Here is a 20,188-nt window from a genome sequence, read left to right as displayed (position 1 = left end):
TTTTACATAATTGAAAAGACACTACAGCCAACTTTATTGGCTAAGAGCGTTAAATTGTTTTAAGTTAAGCGTCAATGCAGCAGAAAATTCAATACAAGTTGAATTGAATTAAATTTAATTAGATTTCATTTTGAATTAATATTTTGTGCTATAGCAAAACTTACACATACAATATATAAAAATATTATATCGAATTAAACATATAGTCAATTGTTAATAATATAAAAAGAATTTAAATGAAAATCTCTTGAACCTTTGTCAAGCAGTGAGGAAAGTTATTTAAAAAAAATATATAAATATTATTTCGAGTCAAAAAAATTGCAAAAAAATAATTTAAATTAACTGAAAATCCTTTGACCATTTGCTAAGCTGTGAGGAAAGTTATGAGTTTAAAAATATATAAATATTATTTCGAAACAGAGCTATAGTCAATTGTTAATAATATAATAAAATAAGTTCGATTTAAATGAAAGTCTTTTGACCATTTGCCAAGCTGTAAGTTAAGTTATGCATATAAAAATATTTAAATATTATTTCGAATCAAAAAATATTAAAAGAATTAAATGAAAATCCTTTGAGCAATTATCAAGCTTTGAGGAAAGTTATGCATAAAAAAATATATAAATTTTATTTCAATTAAAAAAATACAGCCAATTGTTAATAATATAAAAATAAATTAAATGAAAATCTTTTCACCATTTGCCAAGCTCTGACGAATCAATTCGAATCAAAGCTTTATTCAATTATTAACAATATAAATTTAAGTTCACTTTAAATAAAAAATCCCTTGACTTTTAGCCAAGCTGCGCGAAAAGTTACACAACCTTGTTTATGTTTATTTTTAGCTCTACACAAATTTTAAGCTCGCACCACAAACAAGTTTGCTCAAAATTAAATTAAATAGCGAGCGTTGCTAAAAATATCAAATATCGCTTGTTGCATGTTTCTTTGAAATGCTTGCGTCACTTGCATACCAGAAATAAGCAAAAAGGCCACAAGGTAAACCCCAAGCACGAGCTTATTGATTTTATTTTTTAGCATTAGCTAATACGCCATGTTGTACGCTTATTATTTACCATTGATTTCCTTTTTGTGTATTTTATATTTTATGTTGTTCGCTGGCTGCAATGTCAATATCAAAGACAAAGCTAACGTCGAAGCCTTAGCAAAGTCTCTGGCACAGCAGAAAATTAGAAATAGTTGCAACAATCGAGCTAATTGAATTTGTTGCGCCACCGGACAATGCGCCAGGTATAAATGACGGATTGCCGCTGAGCGTTAATTGAAAACGAAGCGAACTACGCAACGCGTTGCAGTTCAAAAAATAAAATATACGGAAATTTCAAAAGCGAACTATACGTGCGCACGTTACGGGGCAAATAAAAATTTAAGAGCGCAGTTAGTGCAAAATAAACTTTAAGCAAAATGGTGGTCAATTTCAAAGTGTTTAAGAAATGTTCACCGAACAATATGATCACGCTCTATATGAATAGGCGTGAGTTTGTGGATTCGGTAACGCAAGTGGAACCCATAGGTAAATTAAAAAGCTGAAAGTCAAGCAGGCATGACAAAAATTTGGAAACAATACAATTTACAATTAATAATGTTTGCAATTTAGCATTAAGTTATGCGCAGTTTTCTTTTTTTTTTTTTTTAGCGCAATATAGTTATAAAATAAATACAAATTATTCATATTATTTAATTGTGCGTGTTTTTAAAAAAAATAATTTCATAAAAGCAAAACAAATTAATATGAAGTATCTAGGAAAATAAATATTTAGAATATTTTTACTGAGCAACTAAAGGCAAATTAAATTGTTTATAATGCAATATTAAAATTTAGCTTACATAGATAAAAATGCAATGGAAAAATTCATCCGTTCATAAGATAAAATATTCTTAAACTGTATCCATATAATATAATTATTAATTGTTAAGCTGAGCTACAAAATTGCCTAACAAATTAAAATGGAGTTTCTATCAATTATAAATACTTAGAATATTTTTGATGAACAACTAAAATCCAAATTAAATTGTGTAAGCTACAATTTTTAAGTGTAGCTGACATAGAAAATTAATAATAAAAAAAATGCATTAAACATAAGTGAAAATGTACTCAAACTCATATAATTTTCATTTAATTGTTAAACTGAGCTATAAAATTGGCAAACAAATTATTTTCATAATTGTGTTTTTGATATTAAAGCTTATTTGTGAGCCTGTTAGTCTGCTTTAATTAAAAAAATAAATAGCTTAAATAAAGCAGCTACCATAACTAAAAATATTCTTAAACTATTAAACAAATAATTTGATATTTAATTGTTAAACTGCGCAACAAAATTGGTTAACAAATTATTTTGTCTAAATGTGTTTTACCAACTCTCAAGCCCAATTTAATATTAAAGCTTATTGGTGAGCCTGTTAGTCTGCTTTAATTAAATAAACAAATAGCTTAAAAAAAGCAGCAATCACAATTAAAAATATTCTTAAGCTATTAGTCATATAATTTTATATTTAATTGTTGAACTGAGCACCAAATTCAGCTAACAAATTAATTTCCAAATTGTGTTTTACCAACTCTTAAGCAGAATTTAATAATTAAGCTTATTTGTGAGCCTGTTAGTCTGCCTTAATTAAATTACAGCTTAATTAAAGCGGCAAGCGAATTGCTGCAAAGCTGCTTATGAGTTACGTGACAAACGCCCAAGCTGGCAATAAGAACCAGAGCACGTGTCTAGACAGTCCAGAGGCGAGCAGAGAGTTGCCAGATTGCAACTTATTAATTATGCTCTTTATTTGCAGATGGCATTGTGGTGCTGGACGATGAGTATGTGCGTCAGAATCGCAAGATATATGTACAGCTGGTGTGCAACTTTCGCTATGGACGCGAGGATGATGAAATGATTGGACTGCGTTTCCAAAAGGAATTAACGCTGGTGTCGCAGCAAGTGTATCCGGAGCTGAAGCAGGATATGCAGCTGAGCAAAATGCAGGAGCGCCTGCTAAAGAAACTGGGCGCCAATGCATTTCCGTTTGTGATGCAAATGCCCACGAGCTCGCCCGCTTCGGTGGTGCTGCAGCAAAAGGCAAGCGATGAATCGCAGCCATGTGGTGTGCAGTACTTTGTGAAGATATTTACGGGTGACAGCGACTGCGATCGTTCGCATCGTCGCAGCACCATTAACTTGGGCATACGCAAAGTGCAGTATGCACCCACCAAGCAGGGCATGCAGCCCTGCACAGTGGTGCGCAAGGACTTTTTGCTGTCACCCGGTGAGCTTGAGCTGGAGGTAACACTGGACAAGCAGCTGTATCATCATGGCGAAAAGATATCGGTTAACATTTGTGTGCGCAACAATTCGAATAAAGTGGTGAAGAAAGTCAAGGCGATGGTGCAGCAAGGCGTCGATGTGGTGCTGTTCCAGAACGGACAGTTCCGCAATACCATTGCGCATATGGAGACCAGCGAGGGCTGCCCTCTGAATCCGGGCAGCAGTTTGCAGAAGGTTATCTACTTGGTGCCCACACTCGTATCCAATTGCGATCGCGCCGGCATTGCCGTTGAGGGTGATATCAAACGCAAAGAGACTGCACTGGCCTCCACCACGCTGTGAGTTGTGCGCATCCTTTTCACTTTGTGCTGCCCACTAACATTTACATTTTGCTTTGCCAGCATTGCCAGTCAGGATGCTCGCGATGCTTTTGGCATTATTGTTTCGTATGCGGTCAAGGTTAAACTATTTTTGGGCGCCTTGGGCGGCGAGCTGTGCGCTGAGTTGCCGTTTATACTAATGCATCCCAAGGTGAGCAGCGCTACTAAATTTTTAAATTATTATAAAATTTTGCTTTATTTAACAGCCCAGCCGCAAGGCTCAATTGGAAGCTGAAGCCTCCGTTGAAGCCTAATTAATGAGCAACGATTTACCTCAACGCAATACAAAGTGCATATGTTATACTTAAAACAAATATTATAGCCAAAACTAAAGCTGATGTTGCTGTATATTAAAAATTGTTCTGAACTGCAGTCGTCGTCACTTAATTTTATTAATATGTGTGTATGTGTATTACAAAAAAACGCGCTATCTATTTATGCTAACAGCAAATAATAAACAAAAAAAATTTTAGCTACTGAACAACAAGCAATTTTATTAAAATTATCATTTTAGCTTAACTCTGCTGCTAGCAACCGCAGCAGCCACAGCACTGCCAACAGTCTTTGGCTTTTATGCTACAGACTTAATTACTTGCAATTATGTTTGCGAAAATCAACATTTGCATCAAGATTTACTCTTGCGGTTCCCATCATTGCAATTAATGCAGCTTCGATGGCTTTATAATGTAGCAAATGCAGCAACCAAACTGCAATTGTAAACAATTCTGTGAGTTATCATTTTACTAACATTTAGCTATTTGTTTGGCATAGCAAATTGTAATATAAGTTAAGTTGAAGGCGTTGCCAACAAATCAATTCATTTAATATGCAACTATTTATTTGAATTATACATTAATACATAAATTTTAATTTAAACTGCTTTACTAAATTTCATACATTTCTTGCAATTCAAAATAATAAATACACTAGGACATAAAATACTGATCACAAACAAAGTAGCAATAAAGATGTATGACATAGAATCAAGAAAGTCTTCAAAATCCCTTTGATTTAACAAAATTGTCTTAACCCTTAATAATACAAAAAAATTGATCTCTTTGGTAACAAAGTTTTCGATAATTTTTTCTAGCATTTAAAAAATTAAGGGATGCAAAAGTTCCCACATAAAATAAAAGGTGGATTTTTCAAAACTTTTGCAAATTTATGATTTTGAAAATTATTATTTGAGAGAATGACTAATTTTCTTCTTCTCATACTAAAGAATTTTTTTCAAAGAATCATAAAAAATATTGAATATATAATATCATTGCACAACTTTTGCAATAATATTAATAATAATATTTATTCTCAATAATCTAGGAAAAAAGTTTCAAAAACCAGTCTTTTGTGGGCTATGAAAAGTTTTGTATCATTAAAAAGGGATTTAAAGACCTTTCCATTGATACCAATATGTTCATTAAGTTAGTTCCAATTATGAGTACATTTAATTTTAAAGTATGACAAACTATATATGCCGACCAGTGTACAAACAAACAAAAGTTAAAGATAGTTTGTAGTTATTTGTTTGGATAAATTAAGTGTAAGGCGTTGCTAACAAAGCAATTCATTTGATATGCAACTATTATAAATTTTTAAAACTGATTTTTCTGCTTTGCATTTGTTGCTGTAACTTTAAGTTGTGTTTGGCATAAATTTGTTGCAATGCAATTAAAATAATTTAAATACAAACAAAGCAAAGTTAGGGCTTATTATAAATGCAAATTCAAGTAAATAAAACTTGCCACTTTGTTTGTTTGTAGCACAGTTTAGCCAAAATGCAAAATTAGTTAATATAAGCAGCTGTAGGTACAAGCACTTAGCATAAGCTTTAGCCATAGATAGATTAGATTTAGTGACTACTTTAATTCATGAGTACAAGCGCTGCTGACTAAGTGCAGGTTGACTAAGTGCAGGTGGACTAAGAATAAAAGATAACTACAATTAATTCTAATTTAAAGGCAAGCAAAAAAAATGTTGCCAGGTATTGAATATATCGATAAGCATTGACGGCCCTGAGTTTTGAATTTTGGTGAGTGCATTTTGCAATTTATTGAGTGACCATAAAATTAGTAAAATAATCAAATCTATTAGCAGTTGGCTTGTCTGCCATTGCCTGCTAATCGGCAAAATTATGATAAGCCCGCGTTAATCGGCATAGATAAGGTTTAAATTGCGCTATTTAGTTGGCTAACGTATTGATTGATTGACAGTTTAGTTTGTAGCTGCAAAATGTGCTGTCGCTGCTGTGGGGTGACCCAACAAAAGGTTTGGGTTTTTGGCTTGGGCACTCTACTCACTCTACTGGGACTGTTGGCTACAATATGGTGGCCCGCTTTAATAGACTCTATGGTATGGAAGGCGCTGCCGCTGACGCCCACATCCAAGACTTTTGAGAAATGGGAAGTGCTGCCCATACCCGTTTACTTGAACATGTATTTATGGAATTGGACAAATGCTGCGGAAGTTGCGCTCAAAGGTGTTAAGCCCAATTTCCAGCAACTGGGTCCTTATGTTTATCGCGAGGAGCGCGTTAAAAAGGATATTGTATGGCATGAGAATAAAACGGTTACCTTTAAGCCCACGCGCACTTGGCATTGGGAGGAGGCCATGTCTGGAGGCAAGCAGTCCGATTTGGTTACAGTGCCGCATTTGCCGTCTATAGTGAGTAGCTGCAAATACATAAAATTTAAATTCATTATTAAAATGACTATATACAAATAACGCTTGCATAAATTGCTAATCATGTTGCCGCCTTTATTTCTTATCAATTTCAAACTATAGCTCAGCTAAAAAAAATCGCACTGAGCTGTTTTATGGCTTAATTAGCTCAGCAGCGTCTAATTAAACATAAACTGTTGCGTTTGTTCATTGAAAAAAATTGTGCGACATACTTATGGCAAGATAATCAATGCTGCAAATTTTTGTTGTAGCTTAATTTCCAACTTTGCGTAGCTATAGCTCAGCTAAAAAAAATGCCTTTTAGATGTTTTATAGCAATTTATGTAGGCGTGGCAAACAACAATTCAAATGACTATAAATTTGTAACCCTAAAAAAATATTACGCCAAGTTATGCACAAAATAATAAACAAACAACTAAATTTTTTTGTAAATTTGAAATTTTCAAAAGCTGTAACTTTGCGAATTGTCAGTTTCATTTGAGAGTTTCATACCTTTTTATACTCTTGAGATGCATAAGAATAAAACTGCATACAAATTTAGAAGTTTTTAAAATTTTGATATTTTAGCAAAAAACGTGTTGTCACCCCTTTAAATTTTTGTCAAAAATGCTGCCGCCTGCATTTCTTATCAGTTGATAACTTTGAGTAGCTATAACTCAGCCAAAAAAAATCGTTTGAACTTGTTTCGTTCTCTTTCTCTTTCTCTTTCACTTTTTGGGTTATCGTCACTACGCCTGTTGTTGCTTTGTCATGATTTGATTTGAATCGCAGCGATATCACACTTATTTCTATATAATATATATCCATGCATGTGATGCGCTGGAGCAACAAAATAAACACACGACAAATCGTGAAATACGCACTTGATAACGTAATCAGCGAATTGCATCCGATCGCGTTCATGCAGTTAGACCGGGATATGCATAAAAAAGAAATACATTCAAACTTGTAATTTATGATGATATTTTGCAAAAACTGATGCCTGTAAATTTTTGCCAAAATTGATGCCGTCTTCATTTCTATCAGTTGCTAACTTGAGACTATAACTCTGGACAAAAAAAAACGTACCGCTGTTTTAGCTAATAATACTCATAAGATACTAAATAAACATATGCTGTTATGTTTTGATCAATTAAAAAATTTATTTGACTACGTTATGGTAATAAAATCAGTACAGCAGCGCTACTTTTTGATTAATTTCAATCTTTGGCAAGCTATAACTCGGCTAAAAAAAAAAAAAATCTGATCATTATGGTATATACCTTCTTATGTTGGTGTTGAAAACACAATTAAAATGTGTATAAAAATGTAGGACATAAAAATTATTTGGCGCAGTTATGTACAAAATAGTAAACAAACAAACCAAATTTTTGTAAAATATGAAGCTAAGTTAAGCTGTAAATCAGCCAATTATCGCTCGATTTGAGAGTTTTATGCGTTGTTAGACTCGTGAGATGCAGCTCAATAAAACTGCATGCAAATTTGAAGCAGTTAGAATTTTTAATATTTTCAAAATTTCAAAAAAATGTAAAAATTGTAAAATACCAAATGTAATGATGCAACTTTGTGCTTAGCAGCAAAACGAGAAATTTAAATAAGCATAGCTTAATTTTTGATTAATCTATAGTATAAATAAACTTTGCTAGCAACCCATTCGTATTAAATTTCATACGTCGCACAGCTTTTCTTGCAGTGTACAACTAGCGCCATATCTATTTTGCTTATCAGTATATGTACACAAACTAATTGGCTTGTATTTAAGTAATGCGGGTCAGTCTAACTGTGTTAATAATCAAAGCTTATCTGGCATAATTGTTATTTTATAGGCTGCGGCAGAAACGATGCGTAATAAGCCAAAATTTATTAAGTCAATGTTTAATAAGGGATTGAATGAGAATGGCGGCGCACTCTATGTAACCCACACGGCTGGCGAGTGGTTGTTCGAAGGTTTCACCGATGAGTTTCTGCATTATGCGATGGAGTTGAAGAATCCGCTGGCGCCGCCTGTGGAAACGGATCAGTTTGCTTGGTTTCTCAATCGCAATGGCTCGAAGGAGGCCGAAGGCGCATTTACGGTGCACACAGGTGTTGGGGATATAAAGCAACTGGGTGATATACAATTTTGGAACGGGCTGAATCACACAGGCTGGTATGAGGGCGAGTGTGGACGACTTAATGGCAGCACCACCGATATTTTTGTACCCAACGAACCGCTGGAAAAGTCGCTAACGATATTCATTGCCGACACCTGTCGCATTATCAATTTGGAGTACACTGGCATCGCGATGGAAATTGAAGGCATCAAAGGATGGAAATACGAGGCAACCCGCAACACCTTTGACAATGGCCAGCTGAATGCGAATATGCGTTGCTATTGTCCTGTGGACAGACAGCCCAATAATTGTCCTGCCACAGGCGCCACCGATTTGGGACCCTGCGCCGAAGGTGCCCCCATGTATCTATCGGCTGCGCATTTTATGAATGCCGATGCCAGCTATGCGCAGACAATCACTGGCTTTGAGCCCAACTACGAACGTGATAATTTCTTCATTATAATGGAACGCAAAATGGGCGTGCCGCTGCAGGTGAATGCAGCGGTGATGGTCTCGCTGCTAATAGAGCCAGATGCAGATATTGAGTGAGTGCACACAAAAGAATCACGCAGCGCATATAAATACTAGACTTTGTTACTTTGCAGCATTTTAAAGAACGTACCTACATTTTATGGACCACTCTTTACTACCGCTAGTCGCGCTGTTATCGACAAGGCGCTCTCCAAGGAGCTTAGAGTAAGTAAGCTTATTGAACTGCACTTTTAGTTTATTAAATGTGCTCTTGCAGTTGGTTTTAAATCTGCCTGACATTGGACGCTATACGGGCGTTGGTTTGCTTTGCTTGGGCTGTTTACTTATTGCCATTGGCATTTACCTCACTGTCAAACGCAAGTGGTATGGTCAGCAGTCGCTTATCAGGCCAACAACTACAACTAAAGAGGTAGCAACAGCTGAAACAGTAAACGAAACGCTGCCAGCAGATGAAGCAAAACACTATTAAGCTATAATCTAAAATATTTCAGCGCAATTGTGATTCTTGTTTATAAAAAAAAATGTTTTTTATCTATGAATAAAGTACTAATGTCATAAATAGTTTATATTTTGCTTGAATGAGCTGAATTTTCATAGATTTACAGCTGCCAATTTTATATTTTTAAAACATTTGATAAGCTATAATATATTTTAGACACTTAAGTTAAGCAGTAAATGCAAATATAAACTAAAATATTTGAGCGCAATTGTGATTCTTGTTAATTAAAAAAATTTTTTTTTAACTGTGAAAAAGTACTAATGTCTTAAATAGTTTTTATTTGCTTGAATGAACTGAATTTCCACAGATTAAAGCTGCCAATTTTATATTAATTGTTGCATTTTTTTTAAAACATTTGATAAGCTTTAAATTTTAAGCAACTGACACTTAAATTATGCAATAAATGCAAATATAAACGCACAATTAAATGGCAATTAAAACTTGAAAATGCGCGCTGCATTGCAAACGTTGCGCCTAGAAATATGCAGCAATAAAATGCCATAAATTAACGCTTATCTGCCTAAGCACTTCAAACGCGTAGCCTTCACCTTGCTAGCAATTTGCCATTTATTTCTTTTTGAATGAACAAACAAATTTAGCACATTAATCTAATCGTATTATAATTATAAAGCGAAACGCCGCTAATCGTTTAAGAATTTTATTTTAACACTTTCCAAATATAAACAAAGCAAACACTTGAGCTTGTTTACCAGTTTACGCTCAACTGTTGGCGGCCCGCTATGTGTTGTGATTGCTGCAGTGTGCGCCAGCAAAAGTGCTGGCTATATGGCTGGGCTAGCTTTCTGTTAATATTTGGCAGCTTCTTAGTGGCCGCTTGGCCCAGTTTGTCGCGTCAATGGATACGCAGCATGCTGCCATTGAAGCCGAACTCGCTAATGTACAACAATTGGGTGACCACACCAACGCCAGTGTACACTTCATTCTATTTATTCAACTGGACCAATCCGCAGGATTTGAATAATGCTGCAGTTAAGCCGCACTTTGAGCAGCTGGGACCATACACATTCAGCGATTACAAGGTGAAGGAGGATTTAGTGTGGCAGCAGCCCCAGGTGACCTATTATGGGCGACGTACCTGGCACTTTTTGCCTGAGCAGTCTAAAGGTAAATGGGAGGACATAATTATAACGCCGCACTTTCCAACGCTGGTGAGTGCAAATAAACATTTAAATTGCTGCAGTTTATTAATATAAATTATATAATAATTTATTTGCAGACTGCTGCGCGCTATGTGCGTCGCTATCCCAGACTGCTGCGCAAGATAATGAACTTTGCTTTAAATCGCGAGGGAGGCGGCACTTATATGCGCCATACTGCTGGCGAATGGTTATTCGATAGTTTTCACGATGATTCCGTTGACTTTGCCTATCGTTTGCATTCGCCGCTGCTGCCGCTGCAAAGCGAACAGTTCGCTTGGTTTCTGGATCGCAATAACTCGAAGCTTTATGAAGGCAACTTTAGCATACACACTGGACTTGGAGATCTGCGCCAAATGGGCGAACTGCAGCTGTGGAAAGGTCAAGCACACACTGGTTACTATGCTGGCGAGTGTGGCAAGGTCAATGGCAGCACTGGTGAACTTTTTGCAGCTGGCAGGCAGTGGCATGAAGCGATTTCCATATTTTTGTCCGACAGCTCGCGTTTCATAAATTTGTACGCTCAAACAAATGTCAGTGTAAACGGCATTCCCGCCTGGCGCTATGAGACCGACGAGCGTAGCTTTGACAATGGACAACTCTCGGCAGACACCAAATGCTTTTGTGTGCCCAAGCTACCATGTCCAGCTAATGGTGTGCTCGACTTTGCGCCCGTTGCCTATTACGGACCCATTTACGTATCACATCCGCATTTCCATATGACAGACGCGTCATACAGAGCGAATACAACGGGCCTACAGCCCAGAGGTGACGAGCATGGCATGCATGTCATCATAGAACCCACACTGGGCATACCCACTGACCTCAAGGGTCAGATTATGGTCAGCGTGCTGGTGCAAAGGGATGAGGCCATAGAGTAAGTGTCAAAACAATTTTAAATCTCCAAGCTCATAGCAAAAATTAAAGTAGCTTTAATTTTTAAATATTGGCAAATATTTTTGAAAAATATAAATGCGCATTTTGCTATAAATATTTAATGCCAAAATTATATTTATCGCTTTAAATGAATTAATGAATCATTAGAAAATTTAGCATTAAAAAATTAAATTAACAGTCAATTTAGCTTCAAGCATTTAAAAATTATTTAGCTATTAAATTCAATATTTTATATTTAAATATTTATTTGCTTTAATTTTGCCACATTGCCAAATATTTAAAAAAAAATATTAGTGCGCATTTTGTTATAAATATTTAATGCCAAAATTATTTTTAGCACTTTGCTTGCTTAAAAAAATGAATTTATTGTCTTAGCTGCAAGTTTCAATCATTAACAATTTTAGTTTTACAAAAATTTAATTAACAGTATAATTTGGCTTCAAGTTTCATGCATTTAAAAATTATGGAACTATCGAATTCAATTTTTTATATATTTAATATTTATTTTGCTTTACTTTTTATAATTTCAAGGCAGGCTCAAAGCTCAAAGGAAAGTGCGCATTTTGTTATAAATATTTAATGTCAAATTTATATTTAGCAATTTTCTTTTCTTCTTATTTGTCTTAGCTTCAAGATTCAATCATTAGAAAATATAACTCTTAACAAAATTAAATTCATAGTGAATTTAGCTTCGAGTTTCATGCATTTAAAAATTAATTAGCTATTCAATTTAATTTTTTATATATTTAATTTTTATTTTGCTTTACTTTTTCAAGCTCAAAAGCAAAGATTAAAGTTGGTTTCATTTTAAGACATTGCCAAATAATAAAAAAAAAAAAGGTTGCCCATTTATAAATAATATTTAAAGCCAAATTTAAAACTACTAATTTGCTTGCTTTAAAAAAATGCAATTCATTCTCTTAGTTTCAATTATCATTCATTTAAAAATGATAATTCATTTTTTATATATTTAATATTTATTTCCACTTACTTTTTATCATTTTAGCTTTCTCAAGGACATAGCCTATGATCACTATGCACCTTTATTTGTAGTTCAATTACAAACTGAGCTAACTAAAGACATGCTAAGCCAGCTTAAGGTAAGTTTTAAATAATAGGGCCGTAACTAAATTAAATTTTGTTTATATAACTTATAGCTCGCTTTAAATGCACCAGCCATAGGCCGGTATATTGGCATAGGTTTGCTTTGTTTAGCTGTTGCTTTATTTATAGTGGGCGTGGTGCTAACCAAAAAACACAAATGGCACAATGAAGAACAACAAAGTGCTCTAAAAGCGGCAGCAGCACTTGAGTCAACTTTGGCTAAAGACTGATAAGCAATGGCATTTATGATAATTGCATTGTTTTTATGTGAATTTATAATTTAAGCACACAAAGAGATTTGAAGCTATTATTAAGCAATTGAAGTGCGTCATAAAATTTGTACACAAATTGGCGTGCAGGCAATTTTTAGCAGGTGTTGCGACTAGAATTACACACATGGCTAAGAAATAAAAATTATGGTCGCTCAGTTTAGGCTAAAATTTATTAATATGTTAATAATTGTTTTCTTTTGCTGGGCTTGTGCCAGCAGCCTTGAGCACGTAAGCTGCATACTTTACGGCGTATGAACTCTTTCACCTAACAAAGCCAAAACATAAATATACACACAGCAAACCAAATTGCTAACTGGAAATTTGAAAAATGCCAACAGAATATTATAAGCGGCTAATTTATATGCGCCTGGCACGCAAACTTACGTTTTGCACACACAAAGCGAGAGCGAGAGAGAGAGGGAGAGAGAGTGAGCGCGCGCGCTTGTTGTGTGTGGCCACCAAAAAGCAAAAGCCCGGCAAGTGAGTGTGGGCAAAAAGTTAAACAATGTATGAAAATATGAAAATTATATGCCAGCAAATATGTGTCGGCCATAACTTTTATAAATACACGTTAGCCATGATTAAAGTCTTACGAAAAAATTAAGCTTGTGCAAACGCTCATAAATATTAACTGTAACTAATGTTTATTAATGTCATAAAGTGTGCTAAACTTTGCTTATAAATTTAGTAAATAAGCAGCAACAATTTTATTTAATAATAAACAAACATTTTTAAGCGCAAATAATTTAATAAAGTTGCGCACTTTGTGGGCTGAGTAAGTACGCGCTAAAAAGTATGCTATGCTTATGCTATTCACTGACAAGGCAATTTAATTTCTGTCTGTTCCGATGACGGGTGATATAACGACAGGCTCACTCGTCATCGGAACACACTGGCAAAGGTCTTGGCCAGTGAATCACCCACGAGAAGGCTGAAAAGACGCCAGCCAAGAGACTTGATGACTCGCTCCCCTAGATGTCGGATTTAAATTGAATACAAATTGTGATTGTTAATTGTGATATAGTCTATTGTTAATTGTTAAATATTTGTACATTGATAAAGCTAGACTTAGGACTAGCCGGCGCGCCCACATGAGCTGAATTAAAAGCCAAAAAGGCTTATAAAGGGGCATTTGGTATACTCTGTATGCCTTAATAAAGTATTTATAAAAAAAAATAATTTCGTTTTATTTTGTTTACTATTGACTAGCATTAAACGTTATATTTATAATAATTAATTTGCAGTAAGCAAGCGCTAAAAAGTATGCTATGCTTTTGCAATTTTGCGCACAAATTGAACTCAACCAGTTTCATTTTATTTTGCTTACTGTTGACTACATTAGTTGTTATATTTATAACAATTTGTTTGCAAACAGTTATTGCATTTCATGCACATTTGATTTGTAGTTGACATCAAATTTTAATAAAAATTGTTGCAAAGCAGAAAACAAACGCAGCTGCTAAAAATATGTGCAGACTTTTGTTGTTAAATTTATAGCTACTAAATAAATGTAAATGTTAGCTTTTCAGCATAAATTAACTTATGTATGAGTTAATTTTGTACAGTGTAGCTTAAGCACATTTTTGAATGCTTATGTTGTGGCTTGTTTGGTCAACAAACAAGCAACAGATCAGGCTGCTAACCAACTTCATTAATGCCGCCTGCCGAAAAGCTGAAGCACCACAGAGCCAGCTTATAAATATAAGAGTAAATAGGCTGTCTAGGTATGTGTGTAGGTCAGTCACACACAAAGCAGCTCTAGCATTGTTGCTGCTGCCGCTTGACGTAGCCGAGACTGTCGTACGTTTATGTCGCGAAAAACTTTGGTGTCCTAATCTGCTGCCCCGACTTGCATACTAATTTGTTTGCTCTTCATCTGCACACACACACAGTGAGTTACACACACACACACACAAGCACACATTTTTTTTTGCCTTTATGGTCATTCTGCCTGCTTTGGCTGCTGCCGCTGTCGTTTTGTTGACAACCCCATAGATTATGTTGTTGGCTTTGGCTTTTGTATGCTCTGGGCCAAGCCAAAAAATTCAGCTCTCTGCTGCTGCTGCTCTTGTTGTAAGTGTCATGTTGCTTGGGCTTATGCAATGTGCCTTAGTCCGTGTACTTCATTGGTTTGTTTGAGTCGCAAAAAAAACAACAAAATGTTGTTGCTCAGCTGCTTAAATTTTTCGTTTGCTTTGCCTTTGCCTTTGTCATGCTGACAGCCTTTCGACAACGTCGGCGTCCCTTTTGGCTTGAGCTTCATTTTGCGCACAATTTAATGCCATTTAATTGGCATTTAAGTTTATGAAAATGTTTGTGTTTTGCTGTCTGTCGAGGTCAGTTTTTATCGCCTGGTCACGCGCGTCCTTGAAACGAGACTGTTGCGTTCTGCGTGCTTTGATTAAGTGTTGGATTTTTTTTAGGCAATAAAAATTCAATTACATATAAAACTACGTTTTGCAGTTAATATACGCTGACAACAATGTTAACCGCAATATGTAGCAATATTTTACTAGTATTTGGCCTTTTGTTATTTTGCCTTTTTGGCAGTTTGGCTTGCACGAAAATTTATGTTGCAATTTTCTATGCATTGCATTGCTGCTGCCTACAAATTGCATTGCACTTTCACTCGCTGGCGCAAAAAAAAAGCAAAATTAAAAACATAAAAATTTTTTAACAAGCGCAGCAGCGCACAAAATTTTCAAATTCAATTTGACACACAAAAAAATGCAGCATAAAAAATAAAAACAAACAGCTAGCTAAAAGTTTGTTTGTAACAAATGTTTGGGCAGCAAAACTAAAAATTGACTAAAATTGCACAAAACTAAATCTTTTTTTGTTAATAATAATTTTTTTTGCAGCAGCAGAAAACGCAGCTGTGAGTTTAAATTCAATGCTAAAAAAATTTAATAATAAAATTTCAATTCAAATGACAAAACAAACTCTAATATATTTATATAAATATTAAATAAAATTACTGAACTAAGTTGTTGTATTCGTACCAATTTGTAAGTTTCATATTTTTAATTTTTGTAACTTGAATTACTTTGTTACTAAAATAACAAATAAATGCGCTGCGCAATTAATTTATTCAATATAAGCTGCATTTTTATATTATAAATTTTATAGATTTTTTTTTATAGCATTTTAATAAGCTTGCATTAATTTTGTTTTAAATTGCTGCAGCTAAAAGTTTTTACTTTTTTGTTACTATTTAAATTTTTGAAATATTTTACTTGAAAAGCAATTTTCTAAGCAATTTCTATTTACGTTTTGAGACTTGCGGCAGCTAAATATATTTTTTGGCTAACTTCAATTAACATTTGTGAAATTCGAAGCTTAGCTATAATATAAAATTACACTGCTGCTGTTTGCAATTAAAAAACTCAAACTAAAATACTAAACACACATGGCCAAACAATTCGTGTTAATTAATATTTTATGCAACTTCTGGCGAACTAAAAATCAACAGCAGAAGCCAAGCAAAAACTGTTGTAATTAAAACTACAGCGCGCCAACAAAACATATTTCAACTGCTTGTCGAACATACGAGTTTGGTCAACAAAATAACGCATACGCCATGTGCGGCATTGAATTGCTGCTGATGTGCGCCCAGATAAACGTAATTAAATGCAATGGAATATGCCAACTTGGGGCGCATAAATAGCTTAGACTTAAGATAGTTTACTCAAGTCTTAAGAGCTGGCCAAGCGCCAGCGGCTAAATTGAAATTGAAAGTGCGAAAAAACAAACTTGGCCAAGCTGCTGCTGCTGCTGCTCTTGACCATTATGCTCGAGCATTGACTGCATCAATTTTGTGCTGCGTTAAGTCGCACTGGCAGCAGCTTGTTTGAGCATATGACTATGCATATTTGAGTGGACAATTTGCGTGTCAATGCATTGACTATGGGCCATGTTTACAAGCACTTTAAGGGCCTGGCCATAACTGCATTTGATATCCATTTGTAAGTTAGACTACGCAGCTGCACAAACTTTTCAATCAATTCAATCGCAAATTTTTCATTTCCGCATCCGTTTTCCTGCAATTTATTGTACAAATGCACTTAACAATTTTCACACTTGCGCAAATACTTTTTGAAATGCACATTAAATATGCATGGCCAGCAAAAATGGCAGCTGGCAACTTTTGCGTCAACATGTCACAAGTAAAAATCCATGCAACGCTGCATCCGTTTTCATAGTCACTTTTGCCTCATGGGGCATGCGGCATGAGGCACGTGGCAGGCTGTGCTATGCATTTATTCACGTGTTGACTGACACTCTCAAACATGTTACACGATTTTGCAATTATATATGGAAATAGCCAACAATTTGTATTTACCTGCAGCCCAGCGCTACAATAACAAATAAATTTATTTTTGCAGCAATTGTTTTATGCACTATAAGCTGCATTTTTATATATTAAATTTTTATAAATTTTTTTATGGCTTTTAATAAGCTTGCAATAATTTTGTTATGCTAAAAGTTTTTGTGAGCGCGACAAAAGACAATGCAATTTATTTTTAAGCTAAGTAAACAGACATTGACTTAATAGTCAGCGCTTAAATTCAAACAATTTTTAATGCAATTGTTATTAGCTTACATTTATTTTTGCTTAATTTCTGTAGCTAAAAACTTTTGCTGCCTGCATTGAATATTTAGCATATTTAAATAAGCATTAAATTTGCAAAGCTTGTACTAAAAGTGTTCAATTAATAATTTTGCTAGCTTTTAACATTAAATGCAAATTTAAGCTTCATCTATGAGGTAGTTTTTTTTATAATTTCGGAAGCAAATTTCTAATTTTATTTGATTGAAATAAATTTTTATGTATAAACATTTTGTATATGACAACAATTTTTATAGATTTTTTATGTAATTATAAACAGCTTCTAATAATATTTACAAATAATATTTATACTATTTTTATTTTTATTCTTCTAATTCTTATTCTGCATTTTATATAAATAAAATGTAGAACTTAATATTAAAAGCTAAATTTCTACTAAAGTTGTCCAACTAATATTTTTGCCAGCTTAAAATATTCTTAATTAACTTTCAATGTCAAATTTAAGCTTCATCTATGCAATAATTTTTTGCCTGGAATTTTCAGCAAATTGCAAATTTTGAAAACATTTTTTTATTTATTTATTTAATGTAAACTGTGAAGTCGACGTTAAAAAAATAAAAAAAATATTTAAAATATTTAAATATTTGGTTGTTATATAAACAATTTTTTGTATGCAACTATAATTAGCTTAAAACTTTGCTGCATTGCTGCAGCTAAAAACTTTTGCTGTCTGCTCTAAATATTTGTAAAAAAATAATAAGACACTTAGAGCTTAATTTATAAGCTAAATAGTCTTCTAGCATAGTGTATAAAATATTTTCGCTTGCTTAAAAAATTCTTTAAACGACATTTGCAGCATATTTAAGCTTCATCTGCTATAAATTTTCTCTGCAGTTTTTAAGCAAATTGCAAATTTTGCACACATTTATTTGATTGAAATAAATTGTTATATAAACAATTATAATTAGCATTGCTACAGCTAAAACTTTTGCTGTCTGCGCTTTATATATCAAAAAAAATAAAATAAAAATATATTAAAAGCTTAATTAATAAGCTAAATAGTCTTTAGCTTAAAATATTATGTGCAGCAAATTTGAGCCACATATAGGCAGCAATTTTTTAAAGCAACAAGCAAATTTAAAAAATAAATGATTTAATTTAGTAAATATTTTATTAATTTTGCTTGTCAGCAACTGAAGTGAAGTAAGCTCTATAAAAAGAAAATGTAAACGTAGTAACTGCCTTGCTGACTCAGCGCATATTTTTTTTTTTGGTTATTTCACAACCTGTTGGCATTGACATTATTGGTTTGGTTGAAGTGAAATATTAAGCTCCCAATTGTTATCTATGGAAGCTGCTGCTTGTCGCAGACACTTATCAGTTAGATAAATAGTTGAAAGCGCCAGACATATAAAAAGCGCACGCAGTGTAAAAATTTCAAATTAAATCAACGCTTGTGGCCAAACGCGCTTACTCAACAAAAAATATAAACGAAAAGATGAAATTGCTGCTGCTGCTGCTGCTGCTGCTGGTTGTGTTGCTGCCACACGTGCGCTGTCAGCTGCAATGCAATGCAGTGTCGAGGCAGAAACGCATTTCGATTGCAAGTCCAGCGGCTGGGCAGCTGAGCTCGCTGGACAGCTGCCAGTATGCGGTGGCAGCTTGGAGCGCTCAAGTGTGTCAAGTGCGCATCGATTTTGAGCGCTTGGAGTTGCCGGCGCCGCGTCTTAATGCAAGCAGCCAAACGCTGCAGTGCGTCGACTATTTGCAGCTGCAGCGTTTTCAGCTCTGCGGTCGCAACAACGGGCAGCATTTGTACGTGCAACTGCAGCAGGGTGAGCAGCTAAAATTACATTTTAAACTAGCGAGCCACTCAGCGCAGTCTGCATGGCAATTGACGCTAACGCAGCTCGAGTGTCCAGCAGCGCCCAAACAACAAACGCGTCGCATGTTGCCGCCGCTGTTAAGCAGTTTGTTGCCACGCAGCATATTTGGCAGCCAGCAGCTATTTCCAGCACTACGCGCACCAACGCTCGCTGATCTGCAGCTGCTCGCGCCGCTGGGCTGCGATCAATATTTGCGCAGCGCTAGCGGCGGCATTGTTAGCTTCAATTTTGCTGGCGGCGTTTACATGCCCAGCATGAAATATTCAATTTGTATAGCAGGCAATAGCAATCAAGAGATAAGGTGCGTATACGTGATACACAGCGACGCTCTCATTAATTGTACATTTAATTTTCCAGCTACAATATACAGCATTTTGCACTTTCAAAGTTCGATAGCAATGCGACTGGTGCTGGCTACGATGCCGATTGCCATAGCACTGTGCAAACGACTGGACGCGCCATGGACTATCTGCTTATAGCCAACTCATATTTGGCCAGCAATCCAGCTGTGCAGCCCACTTATTATTGCGGCCACGGCTTGGCAGGCCAGCAGCTGATTGCACGCGCCCCATTCATCATTCACTTCTCGAGCGATGCGCAGTCGAGCGCCAGCGAAACGGGCTTCCAATTGACCTACGCACTGAGGCAAGCAGCAGCAACGCAGTCGAATTTAATTTAAGCCACACAGCCATAGCCACAGCCAAAGCAATGCAATTAGTCTAGCAACAACAACAACAACAACAATAAACTGCAAATTATTATATGCGACGACACTAATGCCAAGCAGGCAGTCCTAGCAGGCAACATTAGCATACTGACTCGACTTAATTAAATACATGGGCTCATAGCTTGTATTATTGAATGCGCTTGGGGTTTACAAATGCATT

At 35.0% G+C, this 20,188-nt stretch overlaps 4 protein-coding genes across 5 annotated transcripts; all 4 read left to right on the top strand.

Moving 5' to 3' along the window:
* The first annotated feature begins 1,286 nt into the window (after positions 1–1,286).
* LOC108608371 (phosrestin-2) lies at positions 1,287–4,133 on the top strand. The gene is made up of 4 exons (XM_017999719.2): positions 1,287–1,534; positions 2,803–3,610; positions 3,674–3,803; positions 3,859–4,133. Exons 1-4 carry the CDS (start codon positions 1,426–1,428, stop codon positions 3,904–3,906), a joined length of 1,095 nt encoding a protein of 364 aa, XP_017855208.1. The 5' UTR covers positions 1,287–1,425; the 3' UTR covers positions 3,907–4,133.
* A 1,720-nt stretch (positions 4,134–5,853) lies between these two features.
* On the top strand, positions 5,854–9,452 carry LOC108608370 (protein croquemort). Its single transcript, XM_017999718.2, has 4 exons — positions 5,854–6,313; positions 8,158–8,969; positions 9,030–9,120; positions 9,173–9,452. Exons 1-4 carry the CDS (start codon positions 5,882–5,884, stop codon positions 9,383–9,385), a joined length of 1,548 nt encoding a protein of 515 aa, XP_017855207.1. The 5' UTR covers positions 5,854–5,881; the 3' UTR covers positions 9,386–9,452.
* A 688-nt stretch (positions 9,453–10,140) lies between these two features.
* Positions 10,141–13,276, top strand: LOC108602545 (protein croquemort). Of its 2 annotated transcripts, none has more exons than XM_017990681.1 (4): positions 10,141–10,584; positions 10,653–11,449; positions 12,476–12,569; positions 12,627–13,276. In XM_017990681.1, the coding sequence occupies exons 1-4, from the start codon at positions 10,156–10,158 to the stop codon at positions 12,801–12,803; spliced, it is 1,497 nt and encodes a 498-aa protein (XP_017846170.1). In that variant the 5' UTR covers positions 10,141–10,155; the 3' UTR covers positions 12,804–13,276. The 2 variants fall into 2 exon arrangements, with proteins under 2 accessions (XP_017846170.1, XP_017846178.1); XM_017990689.2 differs by having other exon boundaries at positions 10,403–10,540.
* A 5,649-nt stretch (positions 13,277–18,925) lies between these two features.
* Positions 18,926–20,097, top strand: LOC108605356 (the record flags this gene model as incomplete). The annotated part of the gene is made up of 2 exons (XM_017995028.2): positions 18,926–19,602; positions 19,659–20,097. Coding segments are annotated over 2 exons (999 nt in total), but the record flags the coding sequence as incomplete, so codon positions are not given.
* Between the last annotated feature and the right edge of the window lie 91 nt (positions 20,098–20,188).

The sequence above is a fragment of the Drosophila busckii genome, chromosome 2L (genome assembly GCF_011750605.1).
Source record: "Drosophila busckii strain San Diego stock center, stock number 13000-0081.31 chromosome 2L, ASM1175060v1, whole genome shotgun sequence".
In the NCBI taxonomy this organism is placed as follows: Eukaryota; Metazoa; Arthropoda; class Insecta; order Diptera; family Drosophilidae; genus Drosophila; species Drosophila busckii.
The sequence above is the reverse complement of the archived record's forward strand: the minus strand, read 5'-3'. Positions and strand labels throughout refer to the sequence as shown.

What these genes read in the sequence shown, in the direction of transcription:
- LOC108608371 (XM_017999719.2), top strand. Translation starts at nt 1,426, where the DNA reads ATGGTGGTCAATTTCAAAGTGTTTAAGAAATGTTCACCGAACAATATG. An exon ending in GCACTGGCCTCCACCACGCT is followed by an intron (nt 3,611 to 3,673) that starts GTGAGTTGTGCG and finishes TTGCTTTGCCAG; the next exon opens with CATTGCCAGTCAGGATGCTC. An exon ending in TTATACTAATGCATCCCAAG is followed by an intron (nt 3,804 to 3,858) that starts GTGAGCAGCGCT and finishes TTTATTTAACAG; the next exon opens with CCCAGCCGCAAGGCTCAATT.
- LOC108608370 (XM_017999718.2), top strand. Translation starts at nt 5,882, where the DNA reads ATGTGCTGTCGCTGCTGTGGGGTGACCCAACAAAAGGTTTGGGTTTTT. An exon ending in GAGCCAGATGCAGATATTGA is followed by an intron (nt 8,970 to 9,029) that starts GTGAGTGCACAC and finishes GTTACTTTGCAG; the next exon opens with CATTTTAAAGAACGTACCTA. An exon ending in CGCTCTCCAAGGAGCTTAGA is followed by an intron (nt 9,121 to 9,172) that starts GTAAGTAAGCTT and finishes GTGCTCTTGCAG; the next exon opens with TTGGTTTTAAATCTGCCTGA.
- LOC108602545 (XM_017990681.1), top strand. Translation starts at nt 10,156, where the DNA reads ATGTGTTGTGATTGCTGCAGTGTGCGCCAGCAAAAGTGCTGGCTATAT. An exon ending in CGCCGCACTTTCCAACGCTG is followed by an intron (nt 10,585 to 10,652) that starts GTGAGTGCAAAT and finishes ATTTATTTGCAG; the next exon opens with ACTGCTGCGCGCTATGTGCG. An exon ending in ACATGCTAAGCCAGCTTAAG is followed by an intron (nt 12,570 to 12,626) that starts GTAAGTTTTAAA and finishes TATAACTTATAG; the next exon opens with CTCGCTTTAAATGCACCAGC.